At 40.8% G+C, this 16634-nt stretch overlaps 2 protein-coding genes across 3 annotated transcripts in view; one reads left to right on the plus strand and one right to left on the minus strand.

The window, feature by feature from the left end:
• Nucleotides 1-13647, minus strand: part of gpr137c (G protein-coupled receptor 137c) — a 50699-nt gene extending 37052 nt beyond the window's left edge. Inside the window, exon 1 of the mRNA XM_029729354.1 lies at nucleotides 12941-13647. Coding sequence (XP_029585214.1) covers nucleotides 12941-13327 — 387 coding nt within the window. The 5' untranslated portion in view covers nucleotides 13328-13647. The remainder of the gene's footprint in view (nucleotides 1-12940) is intronic.
• Nucleotides 13648-13991: 344 nt separating this feature from the next.
• The window catches only part of txndc16 (thioredoxin domain containing 16), a 53175-nt gene continuing 50532 nt past the window's right edge, over nucleotides 13992-16634 (plus strand). The window contains exons 1-5 of one of the 2 annotated variants that reach the window (XM_029729355.1): nucleotides 13992-14209; nucleotides 14307-14509; nucleotides 15188-15270; nucleotides 15771-15844; nucleotides 16010-16084. In XM_029729355.1, the coding sequence (XP_029585215.1) occupies nucleotides 14353-14509; nucleotides 15188-15270; nucleotides 15771-15844; nucleotides 16010-16084 (389 nt within the window). In that variant the 5' untranslated portion in view covers nucleotides 13992-14209; nucleotides 14307-14352. The remainder of the gene's footprint in view (nucleotides 14210-14306; nucleotides 14510-15187; nucleotides 15271-15770; nucleotides 15845-16009; nucleotides 16085-16634) is intronic. The other variant, XM_029729356.1, reaches the window with a different exon arrangement.

Below are 16634 nucleotides of genomic sequence, written 5' to 3' on the forward strand. Positions count from 1 at the left end.
ACATGTAGTCTTTAACCTGTTTTAGAGAAATGTAATCATCAAATATTGTAAAAGCTTTCATTGTCTGCTAATATGCCCCCTTTATTTATTCTAAGGTTCTGACTTGGTGTACAGGTAGAATACTGTAAGAATGGTCCATTTTCTGAATTCAGTCATACATTTCAAATGTGCTGAACAAAGTTATATTGACTACGTCCATCCTAGCTCTTATTAATGTCTTAATCGAAATGAATCGTCCCTTTATGCCATAGTTTGTACATCTCAAATTGTTAGTAGAAACCACATTTGTTTAAGCAAGTCAGCCATATCAGCTATGTTTTTTTAAATGGCAGTAAATGAGGCTGAATGAACGGTTTCGCTGCCAGACAAGGCTCCGCTGATGTGTTGGGCCTGCTGTTGCGACTCTGCTGTTGGGACAGCTTTATGTAGGCCCTAACAGTTTGTGGGCACCGTTTGTCACCGTTATAGTGCAATTAATGTATTGCTTAGTGTTGTGTAGTGGCTTTGCTGGCATGCATCCCCCAATTTTTTTGTTGTTGTTTGCCCCACCAAAATGTACATGCTAAAATTGCCACTGTCCAGGTGTCATAACCACCCATAAAATAATGGAATATATGTCACTACAGGTGTAAATAGTTGTGTAATGACAGTGTTATGACTATATTATCACAGGTTATGACAAGTTATGTCAGCTGTGTCAACAGGACAATGACCCAACACACCTCCAGTCTGTGAAAGTGCTATTTTACCAAGAAGGAGAGTGATGGAGTGCTGCATCAGATGACCTGGCTTCCACAATCCCCCGACCTCAACCAAATTGAAAAGCAGCCAACCAGTGCTCAGCATATGTGGGAACTCCTTCAAGACTGTTTGAAAAGCATTCCAGGTGAAGCTGGTTGAGAGAATGCCAAGAATGTGCAAAGCTGTCATCAAGGCAAAGGGTGATTTTGAAGAATCTCAAATATTACATATATTTTGATTTGTTTAACACTTTTTTTGGTTACTACATGATTCCATATGTGTTATTTCATAGCTTTGATGTCTTCACTATTATTCCACAATGTAGAAAATAGTACAAATATAGAAAAACCCTTGAATGAGTAGGCGTTCTAAAACTTTTGACCGGTAGTGTAGGTATTACAGACTTGGTCGAGGTTGAACATTTCAGTGATGACACTTGCCAGTTTGTCCGCGCATGCTCTGAGTACACGTCCTGGTAATCCGTCTGGAAAGCCATTAAACAGCCATTAAACTCTGTAACTGTTTTAAAGTCACCACTGGCCTCATGGTGAAATCCCTGAGCCGTTTCCTTCCTCTCTGGCAACTGATTTAGGAAGGATGCCTGTATCTTTGTAGTGACTGGGTGTATTGATACACCATCCAAAGTGCAATTAATAACTCCACCATGCTCAAAGGGATATTCAATATCTGCTTTTTTTTTTATCCCTCTACCAATAGGGGCATTGGAAATCCTCCCTGGTCTTTGTGGTTGAATTGGTGTTTGACACAATGTTGCAAATGGCAGACAGACAGCAAGGTTTATTCAAATGTCTAGATGCTTTTTACAGTGGAGATCACATTTATAAATTGCCTGGCTGGGCTAATGAGACAGTGGATTGCGCAGTGAGATGGAACAGTGAACAGGCATTTTAATGTCATAGCCTTAGCCGGTGGTAACTTGTGGAATAGACACCGTCTGGAACGCGGTTTTAACCAATCAGAATCTAGGATTAGACCGACCCGTTGTATAATATATTGAAAGATACAGTACTCAGGAAACAGCAAAGGGAGCACCCCCCTACCGACATCGACAGGACAGCAGTGGAGAAGGTGGAAAATTTTAAGTTCCTCGGTGTACATATCACCAACAAACTGAAATGGTCCACGTACACAGACAAGGGCAACCTTTGAGAGCATCCTGTCGGGCTGTATCACCGCCTTATACGGCAACTGCACCGCCCACAACCGCAGGGCTCTTCAGAGGGTGGTGCTGTCTGCACAACGCATCACCAGGGGCAAACTACCTGCCCTCCAGGACAACACGCGATGTCACAGGAAGGCAAAATAGAACATCAAGGACAATAACCACCCGAGCCACTACCTGTTCACCTCGCTTCCATCCAGAAGGCGAGGTCAGTACAGGTGCATCAGAGCTGGGACAGAGAGATTGAAAAACAGCTTCTATCTCAAGGCCATCAGATTGTTAAACAGCAGCCACCACTAGCACAGAGAGGCGGCTGCCTACCTACATACTTGATATCATTGGCCACTTTAATAAATGGAACACTAGTCATTTTAATAATGCCACTTTAAGAATGTTTACATATCTCGCATTACTCATCTCATATGTATATACTGTATACTGTATTCTTCACTATCTATTCTTTACTATCTATTGCATCTTAGCCGCTCTGTCACTGCTCATTCATATATTTTATACTTACATATTCTCATCCCATTCCTTTACTAGATTCTGTGTATTAGGTTTTGTTGTGGAATTTGTAAGATATTACTTGTTAGATACTGCTGCACTGTCAGATCTAGAAGCATAAGCATTTCACTACACTCACAATAACATCTGCTAACCATGTGACCAATAAAATTTGATTTGACTTATCTAATTAGTACTTTCTCTAAAGAACGCTGTCCCGCCTATTGATGTCACTATCGACACACTCATTGAAAGACAGTAGAATGAATGTGCCTTAAACCACAATTCTACAAATACCCCCAGTCGATGGGATTGCACCTGTCTCCTTGTCTTAGCATGGCCATATCGTGAGTATGTCTGCAAACATTTTGGAGAAAATGAGTGAGCAAGTTGGTAAATCTTAATGTATTTGTGTCACTACCGAACATTTAATACAGGGATGGGCAACTGATGGGGGTGGGTACCATAAAAAAATATTAACTCATCATGAGGGGCCGCAGTGGCTCGTGGGTCTGAGTATCCACGTCCATACCCACACATGTAGTCAGAGCTGGCCCTAGTCATTTGGGGACCCTAGGTGAAATTTTGTTGTGAACAAAACATTTTAATCAGCCCTGCAATTTTAGAAATGTTGACATAGGGTGGAAAGAAATATTTGCAGCTTTCAATATGATATCTGAGTGCGAGTGACAAACAAAATCAATGTAGGCCCCCCAGTCGTAATTTGACCATGATTACTACAAGTTTAGATACAAGCTGGCTAGACTAACTTACCAAGGTAAAAATAATTCCTGACATGGGTTAATTGAGTGAATGTCAGTGACAAGAGAAAAAGTGCTGAGCACAACCAAATTTCTAAATTGCACCTTGAGTATTCTACTACACTAACTCTCGACTTTAAGTTAAGACCTCGACTGAGCTCCAAAACAATTATAAATGTGGAAATTGATCTGCGGGGCATACAAAAGTGGGTGGCCTGTGCCAAGCCAGCTGCCCATCCCCGATTTAAGTACGTTCTTGGGACTAAAACATATGTTTGCTGGGAAATAAATAAATAAAAACGCAACATGTAAAGTGTTGGTCGCATCCTTCATGAGCAGATTTTTTTTTAAAAAAGCTTATTTTTATCTAAAAAATATAAATGCAACATGTAAAGTGCTGGTTCCATCTTTCATGAGAACCCCCCCCCCCCATATTTCTCTCAAATCTTGTGCACAAATTTGTTTATATCCCTGTTAGTGAAGATTTCTCTTTTGCCAAGATAATCCACACACCTGAGAGTGTAACATATCAAGAAGTTGATTAAACAGCATGATCATTACACAGGTGCACCTTGTGCTGGAGAAAACAAAAGGCCACTTTAAAAAGTGCAGTTTTGTCACACAACACAATGCCAAAAATGCCTCAAGTTTTGAGGTAGCCTGCAATTGGCATGCTGACTGCAGGAATGCCCACGAGAGCTGTTGCCAGATAATTTTATGTTAATTTCTCTACCATAATCTGCCTCCAATGTCGTTTTAGAGAACTTGGTAGTCCAACTGGCCAAACAACCGTAGACCACGTGTAACCACGCCAGCCCAGGATCTCCACATCCGGCTTCTTTACAGGCAGGATCGTCTGGGAGGGGGGGGATGAATATTTCTGTCTGTAATAAAGCCATTTTGTGGGGAAAGACTGAAATTCATAGATTAGGGCCTAATTCATTTATTTCAATTGACTGACTTCCTTATATGAACTGTAACTTAGCAAAATCTTTGAAATTGTAGCATGTTGCGTTTATATTTTTGTTCAGTATACAGATGTCCAAATGGAAGATAGCCAGCCATATGCTAGCTACAGGGATTCTTTAAAGTACAAAATAAACAAAACGATCACAAACAAAACAATTGACAGCATAGAGAGCTCATATTTGTATTTGTGCCATTATGGCGTCTGTGACTGCACAGGCAGCACCATTGAAGCCATCTCTTTTTAAAAATTTGCATACACCATGCTCTACCAACTGATACAGAGAACCACCATGTGGGTAGAGGATAAGTACACACTTCAGGAAAAAGTGTAGAATATTGAGATCCATAGCCAGCAGGAGCACTCCAACCCCCAAGAGCCCAAACATTGACATATATTTGGCCAAAACATAGAAGTCTATAATGTGCTATACTCTACTGTAATGTACTCTACTGTGCTCTACTGTACCCTACTGTACCTTACTCAAGTTTACTCTACTTAAGTTTCTTACAACCACACGAAATTCGGTCTTTAACTTGTCATGGTCTCAACTCACTGGGTCTGGATAATGGGATCAATGTCATGGTATAAATCTTGGTCTTGGCATGATCCTGAATATTAACTTAGTCTTTGGTTTATAAACCATAGGCAATCCAATTTGAAGAAGAAGACAATATTCACTGACAACCCAGTTGACTACTCTTGAATGTCTAATGCAGGCATTTGTTTTCTCTCAATTAAGTACCTAGCAAAAAATTATTTGTTTCTTTTTTACCATTTTGATTGAAAACAAAATCAGTAAGGTACTTAATTGTTACCCAGAAATGATTTGATATTGAGAGAGAAATTGCTGCATTGGGCATCAAAATGATCACTACTGTGCATGGTTCTCCCTTTATTGCAACTTTTTCACTATGTTGTTTCGATATTGGCAAATTTAGTGGGGTGGTAAGGAATTCAGGTAAATATTTCAAATATGCTACACAAACTAAGTGTGTGAGTAGTACTTATGTCTACCTGACATATGATGGAAGATATCTGTGCTGATGTTTTGGGGGGAAAAAAATAGGATACAAAATGTGCATCACTTCTGTAGAATGGCCCATATCTACTGAGATAAAATAATCTTCGATCAATATTGCATAGTAATAGGCCTCCCAAGTGGCGCAGCAGTCTAAGGCACTGCAGTGCTTGAGGCATCAGCCGGCCGCGACCGGGAGACCCATGAGGCGACCCACAATTGGCCCGAGTCTGAACAAGAGTTGCAGCGATGGGACAAGACTGTAACTACCAATTGGATATCACAAAATTGGGGTGAAAAAGCGGTAAAAAGTCCAAAAGATATATTAGATAAAAATGTATATATTACATAGTAAGACAAACAAAACAGTTACCTACACCTCAGCAGAAAAATGCCTTCTCTCAGGGTTTCCCAAACTCGATTCTCGGGACCCAAAGGGATGCACATTTAGTTTTTTGCCCTAGCACCACACAGCCGATTCAAATATTCAACTAATTATCAAACTTTGGCCTATCTTCTATTATGTCACTAGGCAGTGGGTCTTGGCATAACTTCTATATAACTATGGGTTAACTGTGAGAAAGCCCACAGACACACTCTTGGTAATGAGTCTGTCTGATGACTCAGCTAAAAAAAAATAAGCTTCTTCAACTAAATTACCCTCTTTATCCCTGGCAGTCTCTGTGGTTCTCTGGCAGATTTACAGGGGCTTAACACATCATTTCCTGTTTACCATTTCCCTCTCTATGAGGATGAACAACTCATTCAGAACCGCAGAAGCATCCCGTAGCCCTTTACACTCACAGCCCCTGTGATCTTGTACACGGGTAAAAATGGCAGATTTGGTCATTGAAATGTGCCTCAATTGGAACGCAGTGGCTGTACAGTAACATACTATATATGATGTCAGAGCTCAGTCTGTCCGCTTTACAGTGCTGTATGGGTTTCAACTGAGCCATTCTAAATGTGTGTACCAAGCGCAACAAAAAGATGCCCCCATCCCCATTGTTGCTATCTGAGTGAGGGCAATGCAGTAAATCGAGAGGAGTTGATGTGTTGCTTTGATATCATGCAAGCAAACCACACACCGGTGAGTACAAATGTGCATTTCACATTTCAAAATGTAAACTCATTTAATTTATAGTATAAACATTTATGATCGCTATGAATGATGTACAGTCAGTAGAATGACATGCGTCATACCCTGGGTTGTCCTGAACAGAATGAGCCGTATTGTGAAGAATGTTAGTCGCGGAACATGCACTTGAATGCCCTCATGACTCCATTAAGTGCCTTGTGAAAGCCTAACACTGTAAGATCTGTAAAATACCACAAAAAAAGATCGTATTCTATAATTTAGCTAGTCATGTTGGCAATAGTTCAAATTATGCCCACCTGACCCAGATTAAGATTTATAATGGAATGTTTTTGCATTGAGTAAACAACAACAGTAATTGTGTTATGGTGGGGATACAGAGCTGTGTTCCAAACAAACAAACTACAATGTGCTTGTTTCAGTTCCTCAACGGCAAAGCTAGTAGAGCAAAAAAAAAGGCCCTTATATTTTAAGGTTCTTTCTTTCCTCGAGCCATAAAAGTGCATTAAAATTACTTAGGAACTGTGCTGTTTGGAGAGGTGTGTAGCCACTTGGAGAAACCAGTTAGTCCTCTCACTCAAACCCTTGTAATAGTTTTTTTCTGCTACCCCACAATTACTACCCCACAATTTCAAGGAATATTCTTATTATATTACTGAATGTATCCAGAGTATTTTCAGATTTGTGAAGTACAGTGTAAAATGCACATAAAATCAACAGTGTAATCTTTGGTCTAATAATTTCCCCATAATCTCCAAAGTGCATTTTATATTTATTCTGTTATAAACATTTACATTTTGCCTTATCCATATATGCCAATTTCCATGAGTGTAAAGGGTTAATGTAATGTAATCCTTCAGTCAATCACAGTGGACTGACTAAGGTAAAGATCAATGTATACTGAGGTATCAAATCTGGGAGACGTGTCTACGCAGATTTCTCAAAAACGTATGTTATTAAAAAAAGGTTATTATGATTGTAGTAACAGCTTTATAAATAATATTGATTAATATATGCCATTTAGCTGACACTTTTATCCAAAGTGACTTACAGTTATGAGTGAATACAATTTCTGTATGAGTGGCCCCAGCGGGAATCAAACCAACAATCCTGAAGTTGCAAGCGCCATGCTCTACTAATTAAGCCACAGAGGAACACATCTAAACTTTAGAAGCTTTCAGTTGAGGGCAAAAGTTGAGAGTAGTAGATGAGAAAAAAGTAGTTTGTGCATAATGAAGGATACTATTGCACTGATGCAATAGGAAAGGAAGCCCATTGGGTTAATACATCTGGGTTGTGTTCAGTAGGGTACACTGTCACACAACACTTTGCATTAAAAACAAACAAAAAAGCAGTGTTCTTATTGGAGAAGTTCAGGCACTTCCCCATTTTACTGTTTCATAACATTCTGTCCCTAATGAACGCAATGCAGATTTCAATAGACAGATGTTTATATGGGAGAGTTCGAACCGTAGGTTATATGAGTTCAGTATTGTGAAGAAATGCAGGGTCATGACTTCAAGTCAGAGGAATGCACCATTCTATTGTGTCCTCAGGGTCTAGCGCTGGCTTTGACAACGTCACGACTGGCCTAAACCCAGTTTCATTCATGACTTGGGGTCAGGCTGTAAAAACCATTTGACTGGAACTTGAACACGATAATCTGACAGACAAAAACACTGAGACCTGGAAAGGCCTCTGTTTTCAATGCATGGTCCTCTTGCTACCAAGAAAAACCTGTTTGTCCAACCGGAGGCAGACAAACAAAGACAAACAGACAGGCCCCGGTTCCCAGCCTTCTCTCCATCAATCACAGAGGGGAGAGAGAGAAAAATAGAGACACTGGGAGAGAAAGAGCAAACGAGAGAGAGTGAGCGACTAAAAGAGGGAGCGAGAGAAAGAGATAGAGACTGAGAGGGAGAAAACAACAGAGGGACTGGGATCGAAAAACAGAGCGAGACTGGGAGAGAGAACAACAGATATAGACATTCGAAAGAAAGACAGAAAGGAGATTTAGGTTGTGAGGAACAGGAAACTCATGGTGGAAAGGTTGTTGAGTCAGATGCAGTTGACGCTGCACACATGGCCCATACTGTCTGAGTCACAGGTCACATGCACGACTGGTGTAATGTTACACAAACGTTTGTGCAACACCTGCGGCCGGGCAGTCACATTCATGCCACTCTCAGGAGCATAAGCAGAGGCTACCACAGAGGTAGCAGAGACATACACCTATATGGCCGATGTAGCTAGCCTAACTATCCTATCCACATCCTCACAAATTGTAATCAATGGGCTATGCTTTTCATTTGCAATCACAACGGAAGAAAAACCTAAGGACGGACAATTTCTTGATTTCATTGATAACCACATTCAGGCAAGTCCAGGGGGAGAAACAAAACAACATTCCTGAATCCTGGTATTCCGAAACTAAACAAACGATATCGGTGAATAAGAGCTCTGTTTGACTGGTCTGGTTACCTACTTCCACTGTGTATGTAGGGTGAAGTTGCCCCAATACGCAGATCTTGGGTCAGTTTTGCATTTTCCCCAGATTTGGATTAGGGGAGGGGAAGCTGATCCTAAAATGTAGGGTAAACTTCACCCCGGAGCGTACCTCAGCCAGGTCTGTAGAATTCATAGGGCTTTGGCTGCCAATACTGTGCCATGGTGCCAACTCTGGCCTAGATAGTTAAACATGACTACACAGTACTACGTTCAATACCACTCCAATCAGTCACTGGTGGTGCAGAAATCTTCATGAGACCACTTGTCTGTGTTGGAGTTCGGGTAGTCTCCTGTTTTTCTTCAATCTTCCACTCAGATCATTTATATCGTCAGGGCTTGCACAGCGATATCCAGTTGGAACTCACTTTCTTTGCAAGGACACACCAGCTAACTTGTTACACACTTGTTTATTCTCAGGTGTTTGAAAAAGAGTGAATCCCCTAATGGTTGGAATCAATATTTCCCAGAGAATGACACGCCTTTTGATGACAAAGAGGCATTAGTCAAGATGGTACCATTTTGCTGTCTCTCTCTCGCCCCCCCCCCCTCGTTTTTTCTCTCTGCTCTTTTCACTGTTGCATAAGTCACATGTCAGTTTAACTGTAATTGCGCACAGCAGCCAGCCGGGCAACGGCAATACATGCATTAGGCCAGACAGCAATTTGCACAGATCACATGCACCGGGGAATGGTTGTTTCATGTAAACAGTTGCTATTCAAGGCACAGCAAGCCATAATGTGTTTCTGCCACGCAACCAGGAGAGTTGCTGAAAGTGTAATCTGACAAATTAATTGGTTATCACTTCGCCCCCATCTCCTGGGATGAGGTGGGAGGGGGGGAGAGGGAGGATGGATAGAGGTAGACTTTTACAAGGGGAATATAAAAGCACATGACACCTCATGCATGGCTGTGTCATCGGAAAAGAGGACAAAAAGGCCTTGACACCTGACTTGTCTGTGAAACAGTCAACACACACACACCTTATGGCAACAACTCCAGACCTAGCCTCCCCTTGATGGAATGCCATGTCAGATAGGGCTGTGACGATACCAGTACTGCAATATTTTTTCAATGGCAAAAATGAAAACACGAAGCAGACCTAACTATTTGGTCCTATAAAACCTGGAAAATAAATAAATGTGACTCTGGATGACAACATAATGACGTGTGTTTCCAACATTAGGGGCTGTTTTCCTAAAGAGTTAAATAGGCTTTGTGTTTTGTTTCCTTGTCGCGATACTAACGAGTATCGCAATACTGATATCGTCCCGGCCCTAATGTCAGAACAAAGAAAAAATGAGCAAATCACCAACCTTACTGGATTACCACAATTACCTAGGTATATTATAGTGTTACCCACAGATTACCTATTTCAATCAAAACTGTCATCATGATGCACCATACGGACTGGTAAACACAAATCATCAACTAATTGGTGCATGTGTTATTTGAAAATTGCAACAGCAGGTACCAAGGGATATTCCACTGATTGTCCTCATAAACTCATGACGAACATACATTGAACAGATGATGAAGGTCACTGCCAACGGTAATGGGATGCTTCCAGGTGCGATTCCCCATCTCCCTCACACAACAACCCCTCCAATACACTATGACCATCCTTCTCCATCTTCACAAGAAAGGGTCTATATTTGGCAGATACATTTGAGAGACTTCAGATGATTTATGCGATATGTGAGGCAGAGGCCTAGAGCACTTTTCTCCTATACTGCTCGCTGCCTCCAAACCCCTTTTTGTGTGACTGGAATAGTACAGGACAAAGAAAGGGGTGATGTTATGCTTCTGATTGGCTACCGTGTTTAAATGCCACCTTGTGGCGGTATCAGTGCACTTGCAGCCTTTCGCTCGAGCAAGAGAAGCTTCGCTTTGCTGAGACTTGGAGAGAGAAAAACATTCACACACCCCTCTCTTTGCTCCTCTCCAAGCGATGGACATATGCCACACAGAGGCTGCCAGTATTGCTCTGGGACACAGTAGGGATTGTCTTACAGGTTTGAGGGTTGTTGTTGCTGCTGTGCGCAGTGAGTCAGTCCACAGTGGAACAAAGACAAGAGAAAGGGTGCATGAGAGTGACTGCTGTACCCTACAATGTGAAGAAGAGCTAAATGGAAGCAAGCATCAAACTATTTTCAGATGTGATAAGAGTCAAATTTAGACAAACAAGATAGGTTTTGAGGCTGTGGGAACCAGGTGAATAGTCATGATAGCAGGGTTGGCTTTAGTCTGCAAAGGAGATCTACTCTTTGAACTGGATTTTCCTGTAAATGACTATAGGTTAGTTTTGAGACTATTTTTTCAGTTGATAGTGATGTATCCTAAATAGGCAGACAATGGTAGAAATATGCAATATCCTCCTTTGCATATTTGGGTTTTATTCTACACACTTGCTATTACATTTACATTTTAGTCATTTAGCAGACGCTCTTATCCAGAGCGACTTACAGTAGTGAATACATACATTTCTTTCTCCGTACTGGTCCCCCGTGGGAATCGAACCCACAACCCTGGCGTTGCAAACACCATGCTCTACCAACTGAGCCACACGGCTCCACCACTAAAAAAGTACAGCACAGTAGAGCTCAGTAGAGTAGAGTTCAGTACAGGAAGGTCAAGTAAAGTATAGTTCAGTACAGTACATTGTAGTATACTCAACTCTACTGTGTACTGTACTGAAATCTACTCCACTCTATTCTACTCTACACTACTGAACTATACTTTTCTTTAATGTACTGTACTGCGCTCTACTCTACTGTACTGTACATACTTGTGAAACATAGACGTCTATGTTTGCTTCAGACCAAATCTGAACCAATCATGGACGTCTATGTTTGGGCCAAATGAAGGCCGGTCCAGACGTTCCTTGGATGTTGGAATCAAGGCCAGGGCGGACTGACCAAATTTCAACTACTTTTCAAAATGCATGGACATCCGGTGTTGGTCGGTGCACAGTGGGTGAGGATGCTGCTTACAGTAAATGGAAAGAGAGGGGGCTCATGGGTAGGTGCCCACCTCCTAACTCTTCTACATTTGCATACACTGTACATAGATTTTTCTATTTTTCTTTTCTATTGTGTTATTGACTGTATGTTTGTTTATGTGTAACTCTGTGTTGTTGTTTTTGTCACACTGCTTTGCTTTATCTTGGCCAGGTCGCAGTTGCAGATGAGAACTTGTTCTCAACTGGCCTACCTGGTTAAATAAAGGTGAAAGAGCTGGGAGAGGTGGCATTAGTTAGAGAGAGGGGTTGTCTAGACTGTTCACACTCTTGCTTTGACCATCAGATGACAGAAAGAGAAAGAAAACAGTTATCAGCTGAACATAACAGTACTATACAGATGACCCAACTGTGGTTTGTGAGTACTATGATTTCCCATTATAGCTAGAAATATTTCGGAAATTATGTTACCGATTTTAATCACTTAATAATTAATAAACAAAGTCTATATTAGTAAAAACACTAGAACTGATTGATAGGTCTACCTTTACGTTTTACTTCTGTGAACTTTCATTATCCTCCCTCTTCATGAGGGAGATAAATGAGACAATATCTTCAAGATATATGGGTTTTTGGTAACGGAATTTAAAGGCACAAAGCAATGCTTCTTAAACTTACAGAAGGCAGAATTTTCCCCCCTAAACTAAATATGTGTTGATATTAGTTGGCTGGGGTCTTTACTTCCACATTATTGTGTTTTGATGTATTTCTAATATCTTTTAAAATTTGTTGTGGTATTTTATTTTACAAGACCCCTTTTCCATTTGTCTGACAAGAATTCAAAACCGTTTCTTATTTGTATTTTTTTGGGATGGAAAACAGTTGAAAAATGTATATTCGCCTTAATTTCTCAAAAATACAGACTCAGCTTTCATTTGACACCCAATTTGTCATGCGCCTGTGAACTTTACATGTTGGTGCTCATGGGTCCTTTTACATGGAAATGGCCCTATAGGCATATTGTCTGGAGACATACTCTTTACTCATACATTTTGCATGATAAATTACATGTACAAAAAAATATGATAAACATGTTTAATTGATAGGCCTATAATATAAGATGACGTATGACAGACGTCTGATTGTGTGTACATGCAAAACATGACTGCAACATCAGAAAATGTATCAACATGCACTTACCTGTGCAAAATAAAGATTGAGCAGACACAGAGTGAAAAATTGGAGGCATACTGGAAAACAGTACAACAGCCAGTAAGGCAAAGGCTGCAACTGGTTTGCTTGGACAACGTTCTTGAAGTAGAATGAAAATAATGTAGTCCTTAGCGCTGACCACAGCAAACAGAGAAAAAGAAAGACACTCTGGTAGCTGAAGCGCTTGTGTCCATAACGCAAAATGAGCCAAAGGTGCAAGTAAACAAACACAAAAAGCAGCGAATATAGGATGGTATACACAATGGTGAGTCCGAGCTCCACAGACGGAGGAACCGCAGCTCGAATCGGTTCATCACTTGAGTCCGTTACAGACGTGAAAACACTTAAGCTGACCTGGTTTTCTTTCAACAACATAGCGAACGGATAAGTGTAACAACAACGACTTAAATAAGCATATCTAATGTTTTATTCTAAAATAGTAGAAGGTCCAGTTTTTTATGTATTTTCCACGAATTTGGTATCAATTTTTTTTTTAATGTCCATTCAAAAACAAAAGCACGAGCTTGATAAAACTACACTAACTAACTAACCACCTACCGACATAAAACCGAGGGTTAGCGACAGAACGGATGACTTTACAGCTATAGGTATAAAACAGACAAACAAGAAACCCCTCCAGTCTCTGCAAAGCAGCTCATCTGTGCAAAAAAACAACTCAGGAAAAAAAGGGGGCGTAAAGTAGGGAGAGATCAGCTGAGTGAAGCTGCAGTTTGGAGCCCGCCTACTGACCAATAAGATGCAGCCTTGAACGAGCTATCTTCTAACGCCATCTTGGCTCCCTTTCCATCACACATTGCGTTGAAATCATTGAAATGCCTCGCATTAGAACCACAATGGTGTCCGTTTTCAGTCCATATCGCCTTGTGGAGTTCTCTCTCCACCCACTATTTCAACATTGGTCAGTATGGTACCCAACCTCCAGAATCCTTCTTTGTGATTGGCTTACAATGATGTCAGCTCTGAAGGTGCAGGCCTCTTAATTTTCGATTGGCTGTCAACTGCTTTTAAAAATCCATCACTCTGATTGGCTAGTTAGTTGGGACACAGGAAGATGAAACAGCAAAAATGTTCTAGCATCCCTCTTTCATTTGGGTAGTTTAGCTACATAATTTCACAACAAGCAAGTCGTGTTAGTTGTCTAAAAGCTAGTTATATAAAATGCTTCTGCAATGTATTAAGAGTGCCCATATCGTGGTCCTGGAATTTAAATGGCCCTTGTCCGGCTACTTTAGCTAGGTAACGTTAGCTGAAAAGCGTAGCTAACGTGTTATGCCATAACAGACCTAGCCAGCTTGCATCGTCGAATGTAACTTATTCCATTCATTTCTACTAGATTTTGTCTGTTCAACTGAACTGTAAGGTTCGAGCCTTCATCGACCATGGCATGGTTCATATGTGTCGTCATACTTTTGCTCTGCTCAAAAAGTGAGCAATGCATCACTGGAAATGCCTCAAAACTCATTGAGCACACAGCTGACCATTTTTTCGAGAAAATGGAATCAGGAAAGATGTATTTTATATACTTTGGAAAACAAGGTAAGTGACATTAACAGGTGAGAAAAATATGAGCCCCCAAGATGCCCTGTAGACTTGCTGGTGGACATATGGCACTGAATACTGTAACAATTGCAGTTCACGACCCTTGCTCAGGTAGGGACATTAATCTCCCAAAAGTGTCTGGAAGGCTCGGGTTCAAGACTTGCAAGGGGCGTTGCGCTAGCACCATTCGCTAAATTGGTGTCAGGAGTTGGATGGAACCCTCGAGGCCCTCGGAGAGGCGCACGCGAGGAGGGACTTAGTATGTAACGAACGACGATAGTGCAACACACTTTGCGTGTCTCAAACCAGGGTCTCTCAGCCTGCAGGCAAACTCGCTAGCCACTGCTCTAATAGGGTTAACTCACTCTAAGATTGTAATGAGCCTATCTAGGTATGGGTTAATAAAATACTAAATTGTATTGTAATGACCCTAGTTAATAATTGCCATACCACCTTCCCCATGGGGATTATATCCTAATTGGGGTTGTGGTTATTGGTTAGGGCATTTGTCATTCGCTCGCTAGTTACCTCGTACTATTTCCTTGTTTCATTACAGTATGTTTGCCTTTTGTAGTGCAGTTGAATAATGTATTTAACACAATTGTTTACTATTAACGTTGGTACCTTCTAACCTCCACAGATTATAATTCCATTTATTTTCTTTTTGATTACCAGTCAATCCAACCATAGGTCTCTTCATTGAACAGCTGGAGAAGTCCGCAGATGCTCTAGAAGATTACGGTATTTCAGTTGCTAAGGTAACCAACACAAATCTTTATCCCTTGATTTACTCAAGCACCACTGGATTTTGCTGAGTCAATGTTGCACAAGGAGAAATTAGATATTGAAGGGAACCTTGGGAGGTTGTAGTGGTATTGTTTAGATCTATTTTCATATCTTTCTTATAAAATGTTATTTTGACATCACTGGAGTGCTGGATTGTTTGAGAACCCAGCATGTTGTTGATTCTACTTGCAAATTGGAGCAACTTTTGTTCATTCCACAACAAGTAAGACAAATCCTCACTGGCATATTGTTACTATAAGAAATTGTATGAGTTTTTGAAAGGACTGTATAGTTGTCGGCTGTAGTATGCATTGCTGGCTGCCATAGGCCTCCTGTTAGAGAGACCCGGAGTCCAGGTATTCTCTTTGACCACTTTGATCAGTTTTGCACTACAAGTACACTTATGTGAAGAGCAAAGTAAACAAACATCTGTTTGAAATGAATTGTTTTCAATGTCTATGCATGTTTGCAGGTAAATTGTACTAATGAACACATAGCAAAGTACTGCACTGGAGAGAAGCTGATGAAAAAAGTTTATTTGTTCAGGTGTGTATTGTATATCCATTGTGGATCTTAAGCAGCTTGATTAAATATTGTGCTAACAGTACATGCATATTACAATGTAATTTTAGAACGCATCTTATGGTTTAAGATGAACAGATGTTTCTCACAAATGAACAAATAACTATTATATTATTTGTTGCCTTGCAGGGGTGGCAATGTCCTGAAGAGTTTCGACACCGACACCGTCTTCGACGTGAACGCCATAGTGTCCCACGTTCTCTTGTGAGTAAATGTAACCGATGTGAAATGGCTAGTTAGTTAGCGGTGGTGCGCGCTAGTAGCATTTCAATCGGTGACGTCACTCGCTCAGAGACTTGAAGTAGGGTTTCCCCTTGCGTCGCAAGGGCCGCGGCTTTTGTGGCGCGATGGGTAACGATGCTTCGGTGGGTGTCAGTTGTTGATGTGTGCAAGGGTCCCTGGTTCGAGCCCGGGTTGGGGCGAAGAGAGCAACGGAACCTACACTGTTACATAAAGAGTTTGTAAACATTTCCCCTAAACACTGATACAGGGTTAGATATTGTATAACCTCTATAGTGGTTGAAGGGGCAATCAGCAGTTGCTTGCTACTTCCATTTTTGGACATTTGTAAACATTTATGATACAGTATGTACCCATTTGATTCATATATTCTTGAAGAATGTAACTTATAAATGCCTCATGAGCTTAGTTTAACTGTCATACCCATAAGAATCCAAATAAGCTTCTATTCCAATGTTTGTAAACAAAGTAAATCAAATAAAAAATGCTGTATAGCTTCAAAATATGGTTAAAA

The sequence above is a fragment of the Salmo trutta genome, chromosome 33 (genome assembly GCF_901001165.1).
Source record: "Salmo trutta chromosome 33, fSalTru1.1, whole genome shotgun sequence".
NCBI lineage: Eukaryota > Metazoa > Chordata > Actinopteri > Salmoniformes > Salmonidae > Salmo > Salmo trutta.